Here is a 26,641-nt window from a genome sequence, read left to right as displayed (position 1 = left end):
ATACATACCACATTCATTGTACAGATTGATAATGCTAGTTCTATCGGAAAATGTGCTGTCTCCGGTCGGTTTAGTTCAACCCTACTTTAGATGTAGGAAAGTTCAAAAGTGTCTATAAGAGCACTAGAGGGACTCCATTGTATATATGTCACCAATTTGAAGTTCAGTTGTAAGTAAAACAGGAGCTGCATTCTAGCACAGTCTAAGAAATAATAAAGAACACATCTGATAAGTTTTTGAACTTCTTTGTTGAGGTTGCTTGGATCTGTTGGAAACTGACATCAAAGGGCAAAGGGGCAAGCTTTGTAGATGACACCATCTTGTAAAACATCAATAACAGACATGGCAGATGAAATGACCGACTGATCTACACAACGCAACATATACACAACGCAACGTAATGCACTGGAAAGTAATATTTAATGCTTCCTCCCTAGAACACACTCTACAAGCCATAAATACAACCATACTTTCGTTTATACTAAAATGCGACAAAGCTAAGTTTCACAGAAATGGTTACATTTTCCATATTTTTTTATTTGCTAGTCATTTGCCAAATTGGTAGTTTACAGAGAATAATCAACTGGAGACTTGCATGAGCGCCACAGCCTCTTCAAACGGCTGATCGGCGGGTGTGCCAGGAGTTGGGCCCCCACCGCTAAGATAGTAATGACCTATCCTGAGGATAGGTCATCAATATTGAAATCGCAGACAACCTCTTTAAAGTTCTTTAACAGAGTCCAAGCATTGACAAAATTATCAGAGATGAAGTTTATTCAAAGGATTGTTCACGATTCCAAGTCCAATGATGACCTCCTGTTTCTGTCACTTCCAGTCACCTCTGGATTCGAAGGTTGACTTCCAGATGGTGATGGTGATGTGCGTGTTGAAGGACTTGGACGCTCAAAGCTCAACCTGGAATACTTTTAAAAGGCTGCAGAGAACATCTGATCAGTTGAGGTGCTGGGTGTCAAACCCCACAGATCGGATAATGATGACCTATCCCGAGGTTAGTCAATATCAGGAGCCCAAAAAGGCACTTTAATTAATAAAATACAAGTGCTACTGAATCTTTTCCCACCAAACTACAGTATATACAAATCTCCACCATCTCTATTTCATTCTGCCTTCAGATCAGGTACTATGTTCGACATGACAGGTTCCCTTTAAAAAGCTATGACATAGTAATAATAAGGCCTCTTGCACATGGTCGTTCTGGGTCCGTTCCGTGTATTGGGGACAGCAATTTGCAGTCCCCAATGCATGGGCAACGTCTGCGGCGGCCGGGACGGATCGAGACCCAATCAACTTCTATTTTTTTGCGGTGTGGAGGCACAGGCAGAAACACCATGGAAGCACTCCGTAGTGCTTCCGCTGGGTTACCATCTGTGTTTCCGTTCCACATCTCCGTGATTGCGGACCCATTCAAGTGAATGGGTCCACATCTGTGATGCGGAGTGCACACAGGCCGATGCCCGTGTATTGCGGACCCGCCGTATGTGGGCCGCAATACGGCCACACAACGCCCGCGTGCAATAGGCCTACTTTTGTATATGGAGCAAGGGAAGGAGAATTGATTATTCTGATTTCATAAAGCTGAGATGGATGCACCAGATATACTCAATGAATGAAAAAGAACAGTTCGCTGACATATAGACAAGCTTCTCAAAGTCCAGTGAGCTTCATACAGACACAGAATATCAATTTAGGTCCAATTTTTATTTTTAATATTAAAGCCAAACAACTTCACAATAAATCAATACAAAATGTTATAGATCCTCCAACTCACACTGTTATTATAGCTGATATTAAAGTAAATGACCTACCTCGAAGCTCACAGATCCATTGTGGTCTGTGTCGAAAGCGTTAAACAGAAAGTGTGCGTAATTCGAAGCATCTACAAAATAAAATATATACAGTTAGTATCATTGAAATCACTTTGTAGTGATTTGTACAATTACTTTTATTTTATGGTGCAGTACAACCAACTGTATTAGAAAACTAGAAGTGACGAGATGTCCATACATGCTTATGGTAGACTGAGAATCTGGGAAACAGAGACACGAAATGCAGGTGATGTGTGCTACAGTTAAGGTTGAAAAGAGTATTGCACTTGCTACATGATGGCGATGATATGCGAATTTCAATCACGAATATCGCCACTTTAAGAATTCGCGAAGATGTAGAATATAGTGCTATATATTCGTATTCACGAATATTCTAGATTTTTTTTCATCTGAACCCATGATCCCTCCCTGCTTCTTGCTTGTGGGCCAATGAGAAGGCTGCAATGTCTTTGTCTGAGCTTAGCAACATCCCTAGCAACCAATAGCAAAGTTGCCTACCCCTTACTATATAAGAAACTCCCCAGCAGTCGTTTTTGGCAGTTCTGAGAGAGAGAGAGCAGTGTCATTGCTGTGCTCTGTGCTTTGCTGTGTCATTACATTAGATAGTTAGTTAGTTAGTTAGTTAGTTAGTTAGTTAGCTTGCTTATATATAATACAGATAGTGGGAGATAGTCAGTGTAGGTTATATCCTGATATAGTGTAGCTGATAGGTTCTGCTGTCCAAACATACATGCTACAGACATAGCGCTGTGATGTCACAACAATACTTAGTGCACCAATCACTAATATGTAGTCAGACCTGCTAAAATGTGAAGTTGCACGCATTGTGCAAAAATATGCGCATCATTAATTGTCGATTTGCGCAATTGCGAATATATTGGAGCTCTCTATCTGCATATAAAGCTATTGTAATGTTCTGCCGTGCCAACCATTTTCTCCAGTCTCAGGAAACTTCTAGCAGCTTGAAAAATTTAGCAAAAGTGACCCACGCCTGTATTGCGCGCGCATTACGCAAATATTACATTGCCAATTTTCTCAATCAAGAAAATAAATCGCCAATTTGTGAATTTATGATGAATATTTGCCCAAATATTCGCGAAATATCGCGAATTCGAATATTGCCCCTGCCGCTCATCACTACTCATTGGTTAGAAGGTTACCTATCTATATCAGAAAAGAAAAAAGGAGGAGCTCATGCACACAGTCATCAGCAATGTTGATTGGCTACCTCATAAACAGAAGAAGTATTGGCCATTTGGGTAGAAAAGTAAAATTTTTGTCTGCCTGTTTTAGTATAAAGATATCCAACTAGTGGCTTGTTGGCTGTACTCTTTTGGAAAATTTCTGTGGATTTTTTATTTTTTTGTGATCATTTTTAGTTCACAATCACACATTTATGCTAGATACCTTAAAGGGGTATTCCAGTTTTGCAATATTGATAAACTATCCTCAAGATACCGTAGGTCATCAACATCAGATTGGTGGAAGTTTAGCTTTCGGCACCCATGGTGGTCAACTGTTTTTAGGAGCTGTGGCACTAGTGCGAGAACTGCATCCTCTTCAGTGTTTACCTGCACATAGACAGTAACACAGTATATAAGGCCGGAAAAAGACATTTGTCCATCCAGTTTGGCCTGTTATCCTGAAAGTTGATCCAGAGGAAGGCAAAAAAAAAAACCCTGTGAGGTAGAAGCTTTCCCCACTTAAGGGGAAAAATAATCCTTCGGACTCCAATCAGGCAATCAGAATAACTCCCTGGATCAACGACCCCTCTCTAGTAGCTATAGCCTGTAATTTTATTACACTCCAGAAATACATCCAGGCCCCTCCTGAACTCTTTTAGGGAATTAAATAGGGTTCATAATGATGAATACAGTGGCTCCATATTGCTAATTCAATGCAGTAAACCCGATAGAACCGTATTAAATGAAACAGGCAAAGGAGATATATTCACTCAAACCTTCAGGACGCACCGTCCGTAACCTGAAGGTCCATTGCGATCCCCTGAAAATGAATTGAATCAGGGGATCGAGACAGTGAGAAGATCTGTGAGAGGGGATGAGTTAGACAAAAAAGTATTGCAAAAAGAGGCACAATGGACCTTCAGGTTACGGACGGTGCGTCCTGAAGGTCTGAATGAATATATCTCCTTTGCCTGTTTCATTTAATACGGTTCTATCGGGTTTACTGCATTGAATTAGCAATATGGGGCCACTGTATTCATCATTATGGACCCTATTTAATTCCCGATAGTCCATCACCTCTTATGAAATATTAATCAGTCTGTTTATCAGTCTGAGTATGGGTCCCCTCTATATAATTTTGACATCTGGGTACCCTTATAATTTTAGTTTTGGTTTCTATATCCTATTGAATATATAACTTGTATATACATCAATGGGCTCATGATATGGGCTCACAATTCTCACTCCTGTTTTCTCTCTTTAAGATTAAGAGTTTGTTCTCAGTACAGATGTACCCGATTGTTGATTTAAACCGCCGGGTTATTCCTGTTCAAATCCTAGTGTCTTGACACTTACAACGGATCATCATTGGAGTGGGCAGCAGAGGGGGGCGGTGGTTCACTGCAGTAACTGCATTTCTAGCCATTGGCCGTCCTGGGGATTGCTTCCGCCCTCTATAGGATTGGTCTAGGCAATTTAATCAGCTGTTTTCGGCGCCCGCATCACAGCCATCCTAGCACCGACGCTGCCGCCTCCACATGTGAGACGGGCAGCGCTGTTTGTTTGTTTGTCTGTATTGTTTGCCTATGCCCTGAGCTCCTGATGATTTAACATAGAGAAACGCGTTGAGCGTAAATGGGGCGATGTCTAGGCACATACAAATTTAAGCTGCTAGGTGTAGGGCGCTGTGCCGTCCAGAGCCCATAATATATATTTATTAGGGTGACAGTGGTAGGGGTAGTAATTAGGAGGATTTAGTGGTGAAGTCCAAGCTTATACAGTGTGAGCAGGAGTCATCAGCACTCAGACAGAACACTGTATATAGCAATCTTTTCTTTCCCTCTCCCCACATGCAGCCTCTGTCTCCCTAGTGCCCAGTCTCTACTTGTTGTTGGGACTATCTACCTTGCAGGCTATATCATTCTGGGTATATGGCTGTTGGTCACAGCAGGACCGCAGGGTTAATTGCTGAGTCAGAGACATTTCCTCCTCACACCCCGCAGTAATTGTTTGGGGGTGTTCATGAAGGAGGAGTAACTGACTCTCTGGCATATACCCGCTGCCACCCTAGTTGTTTCTATAGCTTAGCAAGGGTTTGTCCCAACTGTTATTTTTGCAAAAGTGATTCACTCTCTTCCCAATATTTTAATGGTAATGAATAAATATTTTAATAAAATGAATAAATAGTTTAATATTTTAATATACACACAGTGTCGGACTGGGGTACCGAGGGCCCACCAGTAAAATTTATTTTGGGGGCCCACCATATGGATTCATTCAAATATAATAAATAATCTAACACGTTTTTCTTTATATGAACATAAGCTGGTTGATGTGCTGTACATTGAATATATGTATGAAGTGCAGTAAGTCTAATGTGTTATGTGCCACTTGTGCAGGGGGTCGGAGAGTAGGGGCCCACTTTGCTCAGGGGCCCACCGGGGGATTCCCCTGTACCCCTGTGGGCCAGTCCAAGCCTGTATACACACACATGTAAACGTTCTATCCGTCAGTGAAAGTGTTTAGTGGTGAACGTAAACCTACTATATTTCAACCAGTGAATTGTTATGTTGGTGTACAAACCTTCTTTCCTCCAGACGAGGAGGATGTCCCCTCGTCACCAGGGTGTAGCTATAGAGGGTGCAGAGGTAGCAGTCACTACCGGGCCCAGGAGCCTGAGGGGGCCCAAAGACCCTTGTGCCACATAAGACACTGGCATTATAGAAAGTGCATACTGGTCAATTTACACCTCTGGCTGGAAGGAAGGGTTAGGTTAAGAATTTGGCATGAGGGGGTGCCCTTTCAATGTTTGCCTCAGGCAGCAGGAAGGCTATGTGCTCCCCTGCCCCTTGCCAACAAGCACTGAGGGACGGGGGCCCAAGCTGAACTCTTGCACCAGGGCCCATGAGCTTTTAGCTACACCCTGCTCGTCACAGTCACAGTCCTAGGGATAAATAGATGATGGGATAGATGACTGACCCCTGATATATTTATACATAGTAATGAGATCTTCCCTTAGTCGTCTTTTTTCAAAAGTGAAAAACCCCAATGCTGATAATCTTTCAGGGTACTGTAGTTGCCCCATTCCAGTTATTACTTTAGTTGCCCTCCTCTGTACCCTCTCCAGCTCTGCTATGTCTGCCTTGTTCACAGGAGCCCAGAACTGTACACAGTACTCCATGTGTGGTCTGACTAATGATTTGTAAAGTGGTAGGACTATGTTCTCATCACGGGCATCTATGCCCCTTTTGATGCAACCCATTATATTATTGGCCTTGGCAGCAGTTGCCTGACACTGGTTTCTACAGCTTAGTTTGTGGTTCACTAAAATTCCTCGGTCCTTTTCCATGTCAGTGTCACCCAGTGTTTTACCATTTAGTATGTACAGGTGACTTGCATTATTCCTTCCCATGTGCATAACCTTACATTTGTGTTAGGTGCTTACGGTAGTACAGTGAAGAGCCCTGGGAAAGCAGGGAATGAGTGCAGTCGGTTGTGGTGTGCCGAAACCGAGGATGAGGTAGGCCTGAGAAAGAAGAGGGCAAAAATGGAAATAAACCAGTTTATTGTAGCCAATTAATACATGAATAGCTCAACCCGACATGTTTTGGAAAGCCACTCTTAACTCTTGTGTTGGATTGGGAATGTATCGCGCGTAAGCGGATGACTTCCAGCGCCCCAATTTCTTGATGATATGAGTGGGGATGTTGGCACTGGAGGCCGTGGACGCGGCCCCAATGCGAAAGGAGTGCCCTGAGTAGTTGGCTGGGTTGAGGCCCAGTTGTGTGAGGGATGACCTGACATGGGTCATGAAGGTGGTGGTGGTGAGTACCGAACCATGTAGTTGAAGTAGCGGTTGAGGGTAGAAACGTGTGACGCTGACTGTAAGCATCCAGAACCCTGACTGGACACCATCTGTTGTGCGTGGGGTAATATGAAATGTTGACGGGTAAGTGCTGACTATTCTTGGAGTGAGGTAAGGACAGGATGTAATGATCCATGTGTTTCGACAAGTGGGAGACAAGAAGACAAGGTGAGGTTTGGGTCGTGGAGGTTGTAGTGAATTCCCCGGGTCTCAGGAATCCGTAGAAGGCCAAGTAAATTGCTGTTTTGATGATGGAGTTGGTATCTGCTTCAAAAGGCGTGGCGTCCAGCAAGTCGGATAATGCTTTGAAGATTTGATTGTTTATGGGTAGCTTCTGGGCTGGACGTGCAGGTTCCGTCTTCTGAATACCTCTGAGTATGGTTTTGATCTGGTGCAAGGACATGAAGCTGATGTTATTGGGGTGTATGATTAGCATATGATGTTGAATGCCAGTGAGATATAGTTTGATGGTGTTGTATGACATTTTGAGTTTGAGGTGGCAAAAAGAAGCAAACCCCAGAAGAGACGTCATGACAAAAGGGTGCGTGATGTTGTGTTCCAACAGGAACCTGTTGAATAGTGTGAACGCTCTGTTGTATGTTCTATGTGTATTGTCTGACAGTGCTAAGCGGGACAAAGTCTGGCTATGCCGCATGATGCCTTCTAATCCAGAATGAGCTGTTGAAATGATGGAGTGATGGAGGCAGTGGGTGACGCTGATGGGAGAGCCTGATGAAATGCCTGAAATTTGAAGCGAGACAGATTGTCAGCTGCCGTATTGCACACCCCCGGGACATGGAAACAATGTAAGAAGAAATTATTGCAAGCGGCCAACCAAGTAAGTCTCCGCAGAAACCTGATGATTGTGAGGGATTTGGAACGACCTTTGTTGATGATCTGGCAGGTTGCTTGGTTGTCTGAATAGCACCGGACCGACATGTTCGCCCATGAATGACCCCACGCCACGGCAGCCGCCAAGATAGGATAGATCTCGAAAAGCGCTGAGGTAGTGGAGAATCCTTCCAAATCCCGGACCGCAGAAGGCCAGCTGCCCCACAGCCAATCGTTCCCAAAAATGGCCGCGAAGCCTGTGGTAGATGCAGGCTCCTGCCATTCCAGGTGGACAGAAATCTCCTCCACATGCCCAGATCTGCCGCAGCGTGGGCATCCAGGGACAACCTGTGTGAGTCGTGTAGGAAAAAAGGGAAGAGGTGCAGAAGCAGTGATATAAAAAAGCGGCCCTGAGGTATGATGCGCATGGCAAAGTTCAGGGAGCCCAGCAGGGACTGTAGTTCTTTGCGGTTGCAGGTGCCGAGTTGAAGGTAGTTGTCTATGTGGGTGAGAATGTCCTGGATCTTCCCGGATGGCAAACTGGCTTGCATTGAGGCTGAATCCAACTGGATACCCAGGAAGGTGATGACCATGTCTCGCCCTTCTGTCTTCTTGGTGGAGATGGGTACCCCAAGTTCCTCGAACAGCTTGATGGTGGCTCTGAGGCTGGAGGGGGGGGGGGGGGGGGGGGGGAGTGTTTTCCTCCACCAGTAGAAAATCATCAAGGTAATGTAATACCATCGGGCACCTTGCTACATTTAAAAGCAACCAGCATAATGCTTCTGCAAATATGTCAAAAATGGTCGGGCTACTCTTGGAACCGAAAGTCAACCGGGAGAAAAAATAATAGTCTCCGGACCACTTGATGCCGTGAAGGTGCCACAGTGTAGGGTGAATCGGTAGCAATTTGAAGGCGTTGGCGATGTCGGTTTTGCTGAGCCATGCCCCCACCCCTGCTTGTATGATGGCGGTGATGGCGTGATCTATGGTGGTGTATTGCAGAGAGAATTCCTCCGAGGGAATGAGGGAGTTGAGACTGGGGTTGGCTGAACCGTGTGGCGCCGATAAGTCGATGATGAGCCTCTGTTTCTGGGAAGATTTCCCAGTGACGATGCCAATGGGGTTGGTGCGCCATGTGGCGAATGGGAGGGTTTTGAAAGGTCCTAGCACGAAGCCCTTTGTTACTTCTTGGGTTATGAGGGCGTCAATCGCGGAGGGGTTGTGTTGAGCGGATAGAAGATTGGGACATTCCAGGGTGCCAGTTGTCATGTGCAGGATGCCCGTGTGGAAGCCTTCTGTCAACCCTGAAACGAGGAAATCTGAGAGATGCCTGGATGGGTGTTGTGACATGAACGCGGTAAAGACTGGCATGTTGATGGTTGTTAGATACAGTTTTGCAAACATTTTATTTGGGCACATGGACTTGGCATGTGCCCGGAAACATTTGGTACATATATGCAACAATTTACACCCGCTGTAATTGCAGGACCCCTCATTGAAATTGTTGCAAATCTGGGACTTGCCCAGAAACTTGATCGGCCGACCCAGCTTGTCCCGGGCTGATCTTTCCGAGACCACGGAGGGACCGGCTGCTTGTGAGAGGGCCTGTCTGTCCGCCGTGTTCAGGCAGAAATTGGTGGTGTGGGCCGTGGAGGAGCAGTATGCACAGGCTGGTGTCCTTAGGCCTGCGAAGTGCCGACAAAATATGACCATGTCGATCCTTGCCCAGTTGGAGCGGACTCCGTACTGGGAGAAAGCCCTCGCCACTTTCGCCGAAAAAGATCTGTGATAATCATAGAAAGCCGACCCTCCGTATTTGTTGCCCAGGTCCACCAGTTTGTGCATGTAGAGGTCGAACTCCTCCCTTCTGTTGGGGTAGACCGCACAGATGACCTCCCTATAGATGCCAAAAGCCAAAACAAACTCGGGAATAGTCAGTTTCCTATTGAGGCAGGCATCCCTGGACTTGACCACAACCGAAACATCGTCATAGGCATAGGTTGTGTTCTCGACCACATCCTGGGAGGCAATCAGAAGGGAGGACAGGTTTACATCCTTACCTTCCAGGATATCCCTTTTCAAGTGCTCCGGTATCATGTGTGCCGGGCTGACTTCTTGGTCCTCCAGGCTAACGGACGGCGTGATCACTGGCAATCCGGCCGGTGCCAGTGACACTGCCGGTGGTGGCCCTGCCAAGGAGAGGGTCGTGGTGACCGATTCTAGCCTCTCCAACCTGGCGTTGACTTTAGACATGGATGTCATCAGAGAGGACAGCATGGCATGTATATCCCCTGTGCTGGACTGGCTAGGTCCTTCCCCTGCCTCCGCGTTATCGGTTGACGCGCGTAGTAGCCGGAAAAGCTCCGCTTTCCTCGCCGTGGCGGGGAAGGGGACATGCCGACTCCTTAACTCCGTCGTTATGCGCGGAATTGTCCAGGATCTGATGGATGCTGGACTGGCTAGATCGTCTCCCTGGGTAGCAGTGACGGATCTAGCAGGGGTGCCAGGTAGGGAGAAGTTCTCTATCCCATCCAGAGACATACTAAAACAAAACAGTTGATTAGCTTTGGGAAACACAGGATCGTGCTGGCAAGCTAGCTAGGCCGGACGGCGAAAAAAATTATACTTGCATGGTGACAGATGAGGCCCTGCTAATTGCCAAGCGGCTTGAGAGGCTCTATCTATGAGTTGGCGCGAGGGGTTAATGAGGCCACTTGTCGTAGTGGCAGGAGTGTTGGCCTCTCGGTGACTGTAAGACAGGACTAGGGGAAGGGAGTGACAGGTGAGGCCCTCTCTATGCAACACGTGAGGCGGCTTACTAACGAGTGGCGCGATGGGCGGCTGCCTCTGAACGTTTGAGGCGGGGTGTTGGCCTCGCGGGACCACTAACTGATGGCGAAGCCAAGAGGGGGTAACCTAGTGGGATTATAGTGCCCCTAAAGCCAGCACGCTGACCCTAACGGGACCATCCGAAATGTAAGGAGAACCATCGTTTATGAGCAGGTGTACGCACCTGGTAGCAAGAAAAATTCACAGGACACACGTGCAGCGCAAATATGTTAAAGCTTGACCGCCTAAAAAGGGGGGTAGACAGAAAGTAGTATGATGAGTGTGGACTGAGGTTTGAACATTTAGCATGATCCAGGAGGATCATAACGTAAGCCTGCGAGAATGGCATGCCAGTGCGGATGGTGTGAGAAATGAGGCCTGTGATGTGGCCGTATGATGATGCGGAACGTGTGAACGTGCGGATTGTCTTGGAGTTTGGATTTTTTATTATTTTTTTTATTTGGAACGAGTGGCCATGCGCTATATGGCGGGTTTCCTATGTCTATATTTCAAATATTTTTTAATTTATTTTTTTTATATATTTCCTTGGTGCAATGTAGCGGGTTCCTGATTATGTTTGGGGAGCGGCCGGGGTAGTTTAATATGGAGTTTTTTTTTTTTCAGGCAATGCTGGATGCCCCCCTGACTGTGCTGACTGTGCGGGTGGGGGCATGATGCGGAAACGCCTGACCCGGAGCTCCGCCGGCCAGACCTGACGGCGGCTCCCCGCACCAGCCGCACTGTCGGACGGCTGCCGGGACACTGCGGCTGGCCGCCATCGGCAGCGCGGCAGGAGGAGCGGCGGAACGGACCGGAGGCAGTGGGGGGGGGGCGCCTGGAGCAGCGGTGCGGGCCCAGCAATGCTGATCATGAAGGGAGGGTGTGTGCCGTGTGCACTGCTACAGAAGGTTTATGTGAGCACGTATGTGCACTTCTGGTCATGCTGTTTTGCAATGAAACAAGGGGGGGGCATGAGTGTGTGATTGTGGGGTGCAAATAGAAATGAGAACTGAAATGGGAGATAAGCACAGGAAAATAACCTGCCTGCTTGCTGCAGGGTTGGTGACTGGAGTAGGGGTACTGTGCAGTCAAATTCCTATGCATGAACCAAAAGGCATGACAGACATGAAATGCTAGTGACTTGCAACGAGAAAAACCGTGACATGAGTGCAACGTTTGGTGAAATGAAATGGTACAGGGGACAAACCGTGAGGCCCCGGCTGTACCGTATGGATGACTCACAGTTTAACGGGCAAACGCGACCCACAGTGAACCGAGTGAAGCAGGAATGCTCCAAATCCAGAAAACTGATGTCAACAAAAAACTCCCAGAAACTCAGCAACTCGCAGGTAACTCTCCAGTAACTCCACAAGTGACCTCCTCTCCAAAAGCTCAGACCTCAGATGGTGCAGGAGCCAGGTAAGGGGAGTGCCCTAAATAGGCTGGAGGCGGACCTCAACCCCTCCCACAAATCCAGGCAAATTGCCTTAATACTTGTCAGTGTTAAACCTCATCTGCCACTTCTCTGCCCAAGCCTCCAATCTATCCAGATCCCTCTGTAGCAGTAATCATTATTTACATTGTAGTGGTGATTCAGAGTAATTACAGTTTAGGGAGAGTTCACATCTCTGTTTCATTTTCCATCAGAAGAAGAACAGGAAAAACAAAAACAGGATCCTGTAAAAACAGATTCTGTTGCACATTTGGCATCTGTTTCAGCCATTTCTGTCTGAGATCCATTTATTTATTTATTTTCAGGAAAAAAAGCACTGCATGCAGGACTTCTTTCCCCGTCTAAAAAATGGATCTCAGACAGAAATGGCTCAAATGAATGCCAAATGTGCAACAAGATCTATTTTATTTTTACAGGATCCCGTAACAAAACTGATGCAAAGGGATGCATAATTGATGCACAGGATTTTTTTATTAATTTTTTTACAGGATCCTGTTTTTTTTCTTTCTCTGATGGATCAGAAGAATAAGAAATAAAACAAACATGAGAACTCTCCCTTCTCCTAATCAGGTCTTAGGCTAGGTCTACACGACGACATTTGTCGCGCGACATTTTGTTGCACCAATGTCGCGCGACAATTTTTATAATGGCAGTCTATGGTGTCGCACTGCAACATGCAACATGCTGCGACTGCGACGCGACAGTCGCAGAAAATCCATTCGAGATGGATTTTTCTGCGACTGTCGTGTCGCAGTCGCAGCATGTCGCATGTTGCAGTGCGACACCATAGACTGCCATTATAAAAATTGTCGCGCAACATTGGTGCAACAAAATGTCGCGCGACAAATGTTGCGCCCTATCTGTCGCGCGACTTATTGTCGCGTGACAAATGTCGTCGTGTAGACCTAGCCTTATTCACACAGTGTTTGATCAGTGATTTCTATCAGTGATTGTGAGGCCACAACCTAGTGGGGGTCAAACATGCAGAACAGGTGGAAATCTTTCCATGATGCCTGGCCCCATAGAAGTGAATGGGGCTTCAGTGAAAAATGCATTGCATCCGGAAGCAAGTGCGGGTGCGATACATTTTTCACTGATGGTTGCTAAGGCTGGGGTCACACGGGCGTTGTGGGAAAAGGTGCGGGTGCGTTGCAGGAACATGCACGATTTTTCGGGTGCATGTTCACAGAAGTTTGGGTTTGGGATCGGGGTTGTGTAGATTGTATTATTTTCCCTTATAACATGGTTATAAGGGAAAATAATAGCATTCTTAATACAGAATGCATAGTACAATAGGGCTGGAGGGGTTAAAAAATAAATAAAAATAATTTAACTCGCCTTAATCCACTTGCTCGCGCAGCCGGCATCTCTTCTGTCTTCTTCTTTGCTGTGTACAGGAAAAGGACCTGTGGTGACGTCACTCCAGTCATCACATGGTCCATCACATGATCCATCACCATGGTAAAAGATCATGTGATGACCGGAGTGACGTCACCACAGGTCCTTTTCCTGTACACATCAAAGAAGAAGACAGAAGAGATGCCGGCTGCGCGATCAAGTGGATTAAGGCGAGTTAAATTATTGTTTATCTTTTTTTTAACCCCTCCAGCCCTATTGTACTATTCATTCTGTATTCAGAATGCTATTATCTTCCCTTATAACCATGTTATAAGGGAAAATAATAATGATCGGGTCTCCATCCCGATCGTCTCCTAGCAACCGTGCGTGAAAATCACACCGCATCCGCGATTGCTTGCGGATGCTTGCGATTTTCACTCAGCCCCATTCACTTCTATGGGGCCTGCGTTGCGTGATAAACGTACAATATAGAGCATGCTGCGATTTTCACTCAACGCATAAGTGATGCGTGAAAATCACAACTCATGTGCACAGCCCCATAGAAATAAATGGGTCCGGATTCAGTGCGGGTGCAATGCGTTCACCTCCCGCATTGCACCCGCGCGGAAATATCGCCCGTGTGAACTGAGCCTAAGAGATGTTGTTTGTAAACCTTCAGTTTGTGAAAAATGCATCAAAACGCATTGCACCCGCACGGAAAAAACTGAACAACTGAACGCAACCGCAGACAAAACTGACTGAACTTGCTTGCAAAATGATGCGAGTTTCACTGAACGCATCCGGATCTAATCCGTCACGCTCGTGTGAAAGAGGCCTTACACTTTGGCCCTGATTTGTCATTCCTTCACTCCAGAATTCTGGTGTGAAAAAGTAGCAAAATAGGGCTTTTGTGACTTTTTGCATTTTTACACCACACACTCCAGTTTTGTAAAGTGGGTGCAAAAGTGGGTGTGGTTAGCTATGTTAAAGGGGTTATCCAGTATCATAAACCGCCCCCCATGTGCCGGGCCCCTCACAGGGAATATACTTAACCCGCTCCTTGCGCCGCTCCTGGTCCCAGCACCACTGCTGCTGCTTCTCCCCATGTGCCGATGAAAATATCCGGTGTCGGGGGGAGCTGCCAATTGCAGACGGAGACGGGGACAAGCCTCCCTAGCATCGCAGGAGACGCTAGGGAAGCTCCTCCCCGTCCCCGCCTGCCATTGGCTGCTCCCCCCAACTCCGGATGTTTTCATCGGCGCATGGGGAGAAGCAGCAGCGGTGGTGCGGGGATCAGGAGCGGCGCGGGGAGCGGGGTAAGTATATTCCCTGCGAGGGGCCTGGCACAAGAGGAGGCAGTGTATGATATTGGATAACCACTTTAATGAGTTTCACTCCAGATTTATCACTAAGAATTTTTAAAAAAGTCACAAAAAAAGTTGCGGCCAGTAAGAGGGAGGAGTAGGAAAAGCGGAGTAGGTTTTCTAGACAAAAGTGTTAGGTTTAGGGATGAAACAAATTTTTCAGGTAACATGAGACATTTGATAAATGTGGCATACAGTACGTCATTGCAAACTCAAGCAAAACGGACTTCAAATATTCCCCTCATGATAAATCCCCTCTTTGTTTCTATAACTCACCCACCCCTAGGCACCACTCTTTCTGTGTTCACTGGAATTCTAAAAGTAAAAAATTCCCCATTCGTCAGGCAGAACTCTTATTGGGCACGGTAATCCTCATTAGTATGTTTTAACTTTTTTCTTTCCAGAATGCACAGCTAAGCGGGAACACTGCTAGGCACCCTTGCCTTGCTCTTTGGCTTGAGCACCAATTGAGCTCTTCTCGGCCACCTTTTTTAGGACATCATTATCTGGGTTTGTCTTGCACAACTTCTTTGATACCTTCTGGAGATGTGATATTATTTTTATTCCTTTTTGCCAATTTGCTGTATTTTATTCTAACATTCAGAAAATTCGAGTGAAAAAGAGATACCCAAATCAAAGGAATGAGTGAAAAGAATTAGACTTGGTCACTTTTTTTATTGAAGAAAATGATCTAATTTCACATGTCTGTAGGTGGCAAAAGTATTCGAATCTTTGCTTTCAGTATCTAGTGTGACCTCCTTGTACAACAATAACTGCAACTAAACAACTCTAGTAATTGTTAATTACCAATATCTGATTGGTGGGGGTCCGACATTGGCCGGGATCCCTGCCAATCAAATGTTTGAGAAGGCACCAGCGCTTGCAGTAGTGCCATGGCCTTCTCTAGCTCTGCCTAGGCTATGTGACTTCACGTTCATCGGTCACAAGACCTAGACCAAGTTCAGCCCCATAGAAGTGAATAGGGCTGGGATGCGATACCAAGCACATGCGCTGTACAATGTACGCCGCTGTGCATGGGGAGCAGGGAGAAGGTCGCTTTCTACCGTGAGTATCGGTGCTGGACCCCCACTGATCAGATACTGATGAAATATCCAGAGAATAGATAAATCATCTGTTAAACAATCCAGGAAACCCCCTTTAAGAACCTATAAGACTATACCATCCAGCAATAACTTCTAGTCCGGACACTATGGGTTGGATCAGCATGAGCTCTGGCAGATGTCCATCATTACATTTATTATACAGCCCTGTATTGAGGACACCCCCCTTGTCTGAACTTCTGACAAGTAGGTCTGTGTTTCTCCTAATCTCTTCCAGAGCAATTCACTCTGCAGTTAGATTACACCGCGTTTTACTACCTTACCTCTCTTGATCAGAATGAGATGCCACAGGATAAAAATCTGGATTACTTTCTACCATAGGATTAGAAACTGTTATAATCAGCGGGTTGAGGAAATGAAGCACATAAATGTAACACATTCAACTGTTCTATAGGGTCAGATAATCTCGATACACTTGTAACCGACTCATAATCTTCTGACAAGAATATTAGACTGAGTCTTATGACAAGCTTATTAGTGTAGCCTTTTGCATGGAAAATTCGCAATTAGAATATTCGCGATCTACACTAGGATGATATCGGACACTGGGAAAGCTGGGCAATAACTCACAATCTACACTGAGTTATGACCCAGCTTTTCCAGTGTCAGATATTATCACTGACTTACTTCATAATTATTACATAATATTCGCTATATTGCTACAGTCGTGGCCAAAGGTTTTGAGAATTACATAAATATTGGGAATTGGAAAAGTTGCTGCTTAAGTTTTTATAATAGCAATTTGCATATACTCCAGAATGTTATGAAGAGTGATCAGATGAATTGCATAGTCCTTCTTTGCCATGAAAATTAACTTAATCCCCAAAAAACCTTTCCACTGCATTTCATTGCTGTCATTAAAGGACCTGCTGAGATCATTTCAGTAATCGTCTTGTTAACTCAGGTGAGAATGTTGACGAGCACAAGGCTGGAGATCATTATGTCAGGCTGATTGGGTTAAAATGGCAGACTTGACATGTTAAAAGGAGGGTGATGCTTGAAATCATTGTTCTTCCATTGTTAATCATGGTGACCTGCAAAGAAACGCATGCAGCCATCATTGCGTTGCATAAAAATGGCTTCACAGGCAAGGATATTGGGGCTACTAAGATTGCACCTCAATCAACAATTTATAGGATCATCAAGAACTTCAAGGAAAGAGGTTCAATTCTTGTTAAGAAGGCTTCAGGGCGTCCAAGAAAGTCCAGCAAGCGCCAGGATCGTCTCCTAAAGAGGATTCAGCTGTGGGATCGGAGTGCCACCAGTGCAGAGCTTGCTCAGGAATGGCAGCAGGCAGGTGTGAGCGCATCTGCACGCACAGTGAGGCGAAGACTTTTGGAAGATGGTCTGGTGTCAAGAAGGGCAGCAAAGAATCCACTTCTCTCCAAAAAAAACATCAGGGACAGATTGATCTTCTGCAGAAAGTATGGTGAATGGACTGCTGAGGGCTGGGGCAAAGTCATATTCTCCGATGAAGCCTCTTTCCGATTGTTTGGGGCATCTGGAAAAAGGCTTGTCCGGAGAAGAAAAGGTGAGCGCTACCATCAGTCCTGTGTCATGCCAACAGTAAAGCATCCTGAGACCATTCATGTGTGGGGTTGCTTCTCATCCAAGGGAGTGGGCTCACCCACAATTTTGCCCAAAAACACAGCCATGAATAAAGAATGGTACCAAAACACCCTCCAACAGCAACTTCTTCCAACAATCCAACAACAGTTTGGTGAAGAACAATGCATTTTCCAGCACAATGGAGCACCGTGCCATAAGGCAAAAGTGATAACTAAGTGGCTCGGGGACCAAAACGTTGACATTTTGGGTCCATGGCCTGGAAACTCCCCAGATCTTAATCCCATTGAGAACTTGTGGTCAATCCTCAAGAGGCGGGTGGACAAACAAAAACCCACTAATTCTGACAAACTCCAAGAAGTGATTATGAAAGAATGGTTTGCTATCAGTCAGGAATTGGCCCAGAAGTTGATTGAGAGCATGCCCAGTCGAATTGCAGAGGTCCTGAAAAAGAAGGGCCAACACTGCAAATACTGACTCTTTGCATAAATGTCATGTAATTGTCGATAAAAGCCTTTGAAACATATGAAGTGCGTGTAATTATATTTCACTACATCACAGAAACAACTGAATCAAAGATCTAAAAGCAGTTTAGCAGCAAACTTTGTGAAAACTAATATTTGTGTCATTCTCAAAACTTTTGGCCACGACTGTATATATTCTTTTTTAAGAATGTTCGTAATATTCTAAAAAACAAATACGGTATATAGCAATTTAGCGAATATTATGTAATAATTATGTAGTAAGTCAGTGATAATATCTGACACTGGAAAAGCTGGGTAATAACTCAGTGTATATCGCGAGTTATTACCCAGCTTTCCCAGTGTCAGATTTTATCAATGAGTTATTACCCAGCTTTTCCAGTGTCAGATATCATCCTAGTGTAGATCGTGAATATTCTAATCGTGAATTTTCCATGAAAAAGGCTACACTAATGAACAGCGCCTTCTATTGGTTTCATAGTCTTCTGACAAGAATATTTGTCTTGTCATAAGACTGTGAAACCAATAGAGGGCGCTATTCATAACTCCATAGCGCCATCTATTGGTTTTCATGTTTGAAAAACAAGGCAGATTCTGCTCATTTGCATGTCTTTCCCATATGCCTATGTTTATGCAAATTAGTTTTTACATGACAAAACTGTATAGAAAGGTTATTGAATATTATGTTAGGACAATCTGAAAACTTTTTGTCGCCCTAATGATATTGATCTAGGTGTGCAGGTCCACCCAAGCCATCCAGCTGCAAAATAACTGGTTCTCAGTCAGATGAGAGCTGATTTGGAATATCTCATAGTGCACAAGGTTGCCATTGTAAGGTATGCTGACTAAGCCTGTCATCTGTCTCATGGGTAGATTGATGGCTTGCACACACCTGGTTTTTCGCATACAGCCTTTGTGTGGTTGTCTATTGTATGTTGTACATAATAGGAGTCTAAGATGCATCCAGCTATTCTCTTAATGCTGTTTCCAAACCATTTTGATGGGGTTTCCATCAATTTCGAACCTTTTTTTATGAACCAGACACCCTCTTCTCTTCCGAGCAGGGGGTGACTGGGGTTCTCCCATTGACTTCCATTATACTCGGGTGCTCGGCCGAGTACACGAATATAGCAATGTGTTCGGGCCGAACACCCTAATACTTTGGTGCTCGCTCATCACTTTTCACATTCGGTGAAGTAGACACATAATGTTATCTACAGTTTCTTGCCATCCACGCAATGTTGTGGAAAATATGCCATATGGTCAGTTGATCCGTATTAGACGGAATTGTACAAGTGATATTTTATTTATGGAGGATAAAGATAAATGATGCAGTTGCCTACCAGATAGAGGTTATCCCAAAGCTGTATCTACAGTCCAGGATATACTGTAACTAAAGATGCTCTCTTGACAGAATGGAATAGGGATTGTAAGAAGGTTTAAACAAGCTGTTACTTTCACTGCTACCTTTAGTAAGCAGCAAATGCTAAATCAAAATCCTGGCTGTCCTTTCTGGGTTCATATACCTACGGTATATTAAAGGATAACTGTCATTTTTTATTTTATTTGCTAGTTTATTAGAGCTAGGCATGTATACCTGAGTTAGGCTACTTTCACACTTGCGGCAGAGTGATCCTCCAAGCAGTTCCGTCACCGGAACTGCCTGCCGGATCCGCCAAAACGTATGCCAACTGAATGCATTTTAAGACTGATCAGGATCCTAATCCGTCTTACAAATGCATTGCAAGAACGGATCCGTCTGTCCATTTGTCATACGGACCAACGGATCCGTTACGATTTTTTTTCACATTTTTACTGGTCTGCGCATGCCCAGAACGGAAGTATGGATCCGGCATTCCAGTATTTTGAATGCCGGATCTGGCACTAATACATTCCTATATAAAAAAAAATGCCGGATCCGGCATTTAGGCAAGTCTTCAGTTTTTTTGGCTGGAGATAAAACCGTAGCATGCTGCAGTTTAATTTTTGGCCTGATCAGTCAAAAAGACTGAACTGAAGACATCCTGATGCATCCTGAACGGATTGCTCTCCATTCAGAATGCATGGGAATAAAACTGACCAGTTATTTTCCGGTATAGAGCGCCTAGGACGGAACTCTATGCCGGAAAAGAAAAACGCAAGTGTGAAAGTACCCTTAGTCTGTCAATGATTGTCAAAAGATCTGTAATTATCTTATAATAACCGCTTTCATTAATGTCTCCTGTCCCTTTCCACTGCTCCCTTAAAAGACCGCTGCTATGGCTCATCTATCTCCGGCTAGGAAGACGGAGGGGCGGTCCTTCACACTGCATGCCTGCATTAGGCTTCAGAGTGAGGAGGCGTGTCTCTCAGTAATCCAATCTGATTGGCTGGCAGGAAGCTGCTGGCTATAGCAAGTTTGTATGTGTCACAGATGGTGTTGCAGAAATCTGGAACTTATAAATAAACATCCGACTGGCTTGATCACAAACTAAGGAGCATATGGGTGAGCCCTATAAAACCCCTAGAGCTCTCCCTGACTACTATGCCCATGCAAAGGTCTTTATGGTAGACAATTGCATGCCCACGTACCTTATACTGTGTGGCACCTTAAAACCCTATAATAGTGAGGGGACACGACCACCGGCTCCCTGCACTAAATACGGACGGAGTCAGGGTCACCTAGAATCAAGCCAGCAAGGAAACACAAATAAAGGAAAAGGACCTATCTGAGGAATCAGCAGTAGCAGCCTCCAGCAGTGAACAACTCATCCAGGAAGAAGTATAAACCGCAAAGTGAGGCAGTATGGGAGGGAATATAAAGGGAGGCAATCAGTGTAAATAGGTGACAGCTGGGAGAAGGAAAGGAGATGACAAAGTGAAACCAAAACAAAGAACCTCATGCAAGAGGTAGAGAAGAATGTCTAACAGACCTTCTTACAGAACTGGCAGTGACAGTATGTGACCTGAGGGAATGCAGTTTTGGCCTCAGAGAACTGGCAGAGGAGCCATCTTGAGAAGGTCCTCATAATGTAGGATTCAAAACAGCCTTAACTAAGGGTGAAAACTCAAGGAAAACAGTGGTAAGTGAAGAAACTAAAGATTGCTTTATGCATAATGCTGCTGCAGCAGTAATATATGCTAAAATTAATTTTATGAAAATATGACAGTTATCCTTTAACTGCAACAGTAATACTGTTGTGAATCCGGCTACCTACATTTCCCACTGGCTCCAATATGTGGGACAGACTTCTGGACCTCTGAAAGCATGTATTAGATGCAAAATGCCAAGGCATTGTTTTGTTATTACCCCTTTAAATTTTAAATGATTTGGCTCGGGTGCAGAAGCTGATGTTTTATATATAAGGGGTGGGTTTAGTGACTTTGTTATGTCGTGAGTAAGGGCTAACTTTCTGCCCGAAATGCGTTGACCTATTATTCCTTGGAAGATCTTGTATTTATGGATGGATTTTATGAATTTTCAATAAAGAATACTTTTATGGAATGGTTCGTTACTGTGCTGGATTTTTCCTTTTGTGCTTCACTGGATTTACTTCACCACAGTCCGTGCACAATTGTCCATTGGGTGCAATGAGCTGATAACCTCTCCCTGCTTCACCATTCAGTGCGCAAGAGAAGGAGCACGTGGAGCTGACCGGTCAGTAAGTGACAGGACCACAGCTCCCCAGCACTCAAGAAATGAGCGCTTCTATCTGTATTGATGGAAGTGCTCATCACTTCTAACACCCCCCTAAATGCTGGCACCCTGGGCATTCCCCACCAGTGCCTCTCCCTTGGCACGCCACTGTTAAAGAGCATCTGTCAGCAGATTTGCACCAGGCTGACCTGTTACATGTGCACTTGGCAGCTGAAGGCATCTGTGTTGGTCCCATGTTCATATGTGCCTGCATTGCTAAGAAAAATAATGTGTTACTATATGCAAATCAGCCTCTAGGAGCAACAGGGGCGTTGTCATTACACCTAGAGGCTCTGCTCTTTCTGCAACTGCTGCGCCCTCTCTATTTTGATTGACCAGGCAGTGTAAAGTTGATCACACCTGGTCCTGATATAGTGCCCTGGAGCAGGGGGTACTTTGATGTTTGGACATTTGTAGACATTTGCCTGTTTCCCCTATGCAAAGTTAAAACTTCATACTGTGTAACTGCATATTATATGTAAGTTGTGATATATATCCTGTTCATTATCACTATATTTGCATAGCTCTGTGGAAAAGGTCAAGGAATACTGAGAGACTGTTAGGACTTTGAATGAGAAGCTGGTAATTTCCCACAGTTGCCATAGAGTTTAAAGAAGACTATGTTTTGGAGGGAGAAAGCCAGAGATGGTTTACCACCAAAAGCAGACCATCTGACCTTGTGACTGTCTGGTTTAGCTATATTATAATGTCTGGAAACTTTTTTTTTTTTTTTAAACATCTTTTTATTGAAGTGGAAGATTACATACAATACATATATTAGTACCATACAGAGATTAATGACAATTTCGCTTGGTAATACATATCTTTGATCATCTCTCAAATCCATCTTTCCACATCATTTTAAATTTTTCTGCCCTCCCCTCATCAAATGAATTAAGAATCTAGTATATGCTTCCCTTACCTCCATCGTAGCCTGGTCATATTTTACCCTCGCCTCACGTTTCTTCCCTATTGTGTGTGACATTATCCGGCCTCTCAGTACCGCCTTAGCCGCATCCCAGAATAAGCCCTGATTTGTAACATGTTCTGCATTATCCTGCTCATACTCCCACCACCATACTTTTAATTTGTCAGTGAACTCCTTGTCTTTTAACAGATGCTGTGGCATCCTCCAGGTAAAATCTTGTCCCCTAGGGACCATGTCCATAACCTCCATAACCACTGGGGCATGGTCCGAGATTAACAGATCGTCAATTTCAACCGTTTTCACTCTAGATATCAAATTCGGTGACGTTAAAAGATAATCAATCCTGGACCATGACCCCTGGGCATGAGAGAAATGGGTATATTCGCGGTCCTCCGGGTGGTGGTACCGCCATGCATCTTGCAGTCCCGTACTTTGCATTAACGGGAGCAGCGTCTGACTTCTCTGTCGCCTAATGGCGTTCGTCAGTACCCCCCTTTTCCTGTCTTCCTGTTCACTATGTACCCTATTGAAGTCACCCGCCACCAACAATAGCTGCGAATCCTCTAAGAGAATATCCCTCTCTAGGGCCTCGTAAAAAGTTGCCTGGGAAGTATTAGGGGCGTAAACATTATGGACCACCAACTGACCCACTGGTGAATTTAAACTTAAACGCATCCATCTCCCCAGTGTATCCGTTGTCGTAGACAACACCTTAAAACGCAAGCGTTTATGAAAAAGAACAATAGTTCCCGCCTTTTTGCCTGTTGAAGGCGATCCCACTACCTTACCCACCCATAATTTACGCATCCTATCAAAATCCGCTTGCTCCAAGTGGGTCTCCTGCAGAAATGCGATGTCCACTCTCAGTTTTCTAAGGTGGCGGAGCACTGCCATACGTTTAGCAGGGGAGCGGAGGCCTTTAACATTCCATGTGGCCACTCTCATATCGGTTTCTCAAAATAAGGATCTCTGCAGGAGGACCCCCCCGGAGAAAACGGTCCCATATTGTACATGATAGCAACCAGCATTAGCCCTACATTTCGACCCGAATCAGCAAAAGTTCCTTCCCCTCCCCCCCCCTCCCACACCCCCCCAACCAACCCCACAACAAAAACATGCATTTTCTAGACTTCTCTTTTTTCGCGCATCCTACTGCGTAGCTGTTGTCGCTACCAAACTCCAACTGGTTCCTAGACATTCTCCCATTATGCCCCACTCTCCAGCCCTACGTCTTAAGTATAACAAATATCTATGAACGTAATCAAAATGCAGATGAACAATAAGTCCACTGATCTCTCACGTGTCCCTTCAGGGATTATCCATCAAGTGCAGTCCATGCTCAGGAATGACCATTTTCATTCAGTTTCGGTCTCCCGCCGATCTGCTCCCGTGGCTCGCGACATAAAGCTGCCTGGACTCTGTCTCGCTCCTCTTCCTCTGGTTGAAGTCGTGGATCTTTGGGATAGAGACTTGGCCATGTCCGAATATAAAGGATCCGACTCCAAAGAGCGAATTTGATTTTGTTCTTTGCCAGCGAGGAACAAACCGGAGTGAATTCCTTCCTTCGCTTTGCCACCTCCGCGGAGTAGTCACTGAAAAGGAGGATCTTGCTACCCCTGATTATTAGGGGTTGTTCTTTACGTCTGAACTTCGCCAATATGGCCTCTTTGGCCGCATAATTCAGATACTTCACAATCGTAGCCCTCGGTCTGGAGTTGTTAGATCGTGTTCCTGCCGAAAGTAGCGGTCCCAGACGGTGCGCTCTCTCTACTATGCACGTTCCTCTCAGACCCAAAGCTTGCGGTATCTCCGCTTCACAGATGTCCGCTAAATGATTCGGAGGGATCGATTCTGGTAACCCTATGATCCGTAAATTGCTCCTCCTATAGCGATTCTCCAGATCGTCGATCTTCTCCTTCAGGAACTGGTTGCTACGCTGGAGGTCAGTGATGTTACTTTAAGCTTTCTCCAACTCTTCGACCAGTACCACTCTCTGTTGTACCTCCGTGATCTGGGAGGTATGTTGTGCCACCTCAGATTGCAGCTGTTGCAAGGCCATCGCTACCGTGGCCTCTAGAGAGGCTTTTATATCTGGCGCCAGGAGCTTGGCTACTTCTATAGCCATGGATTTGCACGAGGAGGTTAAATCCCCTTTCGGTAGGAGGCCACAGTCCCCTTCTTCATCCTCCGAATCGGACGCTTCAGTGCTTCTCTGGGTCGACTGAGAAGTCGAGCGGGTGAACCTATGGCGTTTTTCAGGTACCGGCGCCATCTTGCCCCTGGTTTTCTGGTCGTCACCCTTCGGGAGTACTGGCTGAGCCTCCTTCTGCGAACCGCCTCTGACCGCAAATTTTTCCATGAGTGTCCCCTCGTCGTTCCCGAGAGTTTTGAGGGCTAATCTCTGCCCCGATAAGCGGCGGATTCACGGGTTTCGGGCTGACCGAGCGGAGCGCCTCTCACTAGCGGCTGGCCATGCGCGCGCCGGAACCGGAAGTCGGAAACTTGTTTTTGTCTAAAAAAACTGCTGTGTCATTGCCATTGAGTGTCATTGAAGCTCTAATGTAAGTCTATGAGAGACGGAAAGTGTTACAATGTATCTGTTTGTGCTAGACTAGAAGGTTCTAGTCTAGTTAAAACTGTATATAAGGAGAGCAGTCAGAGTCCCTAGTGTGCTGCAGTTAGAGACCAGTGCTTGGAGGGGAGACTCATGCCAGTCTGCATGAGTGACCAGAAGATGCTGAGATGGGAACACTGAGCCACAGACAATGGGTCACTATCCCTGTGACCAAGGAGCCACCCGGACTACTGAGTGACAGACCGTGGTCATCCAGCCTTTGGCCAGGGTACCAGCCTTCTGAGAGAGGGACAGCTAGCTTAGGGCTTTCCTCAGCATCAAACTGTCACGATCAGTGTGGGAAGGGGAACAGTAACTGGGCCTGGAAACTAGGGAAGAAACAGGTCACCTCCTAGACAACCCTAATCCGGGCCCTGACTATCTATCAATATGAATAAACCTTGAAGGTAGGAATATTCATAAGCATGATATCTAGGCCCTGATTTCACTATAAGCCCCTGGAATAAGTATAGGACCACAGACAATCCATTCCTCCCCAGATGGATGAATGGAAGTCTTTGTCTCAGGCCCAGATACAACAGGGAATATAACAAATACAAACAAATGCGACACTTAACTTCTGTAGAGATGGAAGAACAGGAACACCAGAGAGGATTTCACACCAGCTCAGCCAAACCCAAATGAAGCTATCAACCGCATAGTCAGAAGGGTGGGGTGAGACTATAAAGTGTAGAAGTGATGACAACTGAGCAACAGCTAAGAAAAGGGAAGTGGTCATTAACCCTATCAACACTGAATCAAGAGAAATCAAGGAGGCAGTTAGATTCCTCCACGCTCAGCCAATCTCCTTGATTTCCTGACATCAGTCACCTGAGGGACCGTGACACAAACCCTTCTTCTGCCAGGGAGGAGACTGGAGAAGTCAGCTCTATGCCTCTCCTGTATTGTTTTGCACCTGAATCCCTCCAGTAAAGAAGCACCCTGGTTTACTGCAGTCCCTGACTCTCTGGACTTATGTCCCATTGGGGTGCACCACGCCTTACCATACCTTCCGGAGAGCAGCAACAAGTGGTGACACCTCGACGGTGTCTGGGGGACCCAGCGTAGCGTTGGGTCCACCCCAAACCCGGCCACTGCATTGACTTCTCCTAAAGTCAGAGTGCAGGGGGCTCAGCAGGTGCAGAGAGAGAGCAGAGCCTCTAGGAGTAACAGCAACTCCCCCGTTGCTCCTAGGGGCTTATTTGCATATATTAAACCATCTTTTTTCTCAGCAATGCAGACACATATGAACATGGGACCAACACAGATGCCTTCAGCTGCCAAGTGCCTATGTAACAGGTCTGCCAGTTTCATAGCTACTAATCTGCTACTATCCACCTCCGGACCGCTGTACGCAGATTCGCATTCCGGAGGTGGCAGCCCTGCGCTCAGCGACGCATATACGCGTCATCTCGCGTGAGCCGGGATTTCCTGTGAACGCGCGCACACAGGCGCGCGCGCTCACAGGAACGGAAGGTAAGAGAGTTGATCTCCAGCCTGCCAGCGGCGATCGTTCGCTGGCAGGCTGGAGATGTGTTTTTTT

The 26,641-nt window shown here is 45.7% G+C and overlaps 1 protein-coding gene across 1 annotated transcript in view; it reads right to left on the bottom strand.

Annotated features, from left to right (window-relative positions):
* Positions 1 to 26,641, bottom strand: part of KCNIP4 (potassium voltage-gated channel interacting protein 4) — an 858,703-nt gene that overhangs the window by 54,319 nt on the left and 777,743 nt on the right. Inside the window, exon 4 of the mRNA XM_040419033.1 lies at positions 1,827 to 1,897. Coding sequence (XP_040274967.1) covers positions 1,827 to 1,897 — 71 coding nt within the window. The remainder of the gene's footprint in view (positions 1 to 1,826; positions 1,898 to 26,641) is intronic.

Source organism: Bufo bufo, chromosome 2 (genome assembly GCF_905171765.1).
Source record: "Bufo bufo chromosome 2, aBufBuf1.1, whole genome shotgun sequence".
In the NCBI taxonomy this organism is placed as follows: domain Eukaryota; kingdom Metazoa; phylum Chordata; class Amphibia; order Anura; family Bufonidae; genus Bufo; species Bufo bufo.
This window is presented reverse-complemented; position numbering and strand designations above follow the sequence as displayed.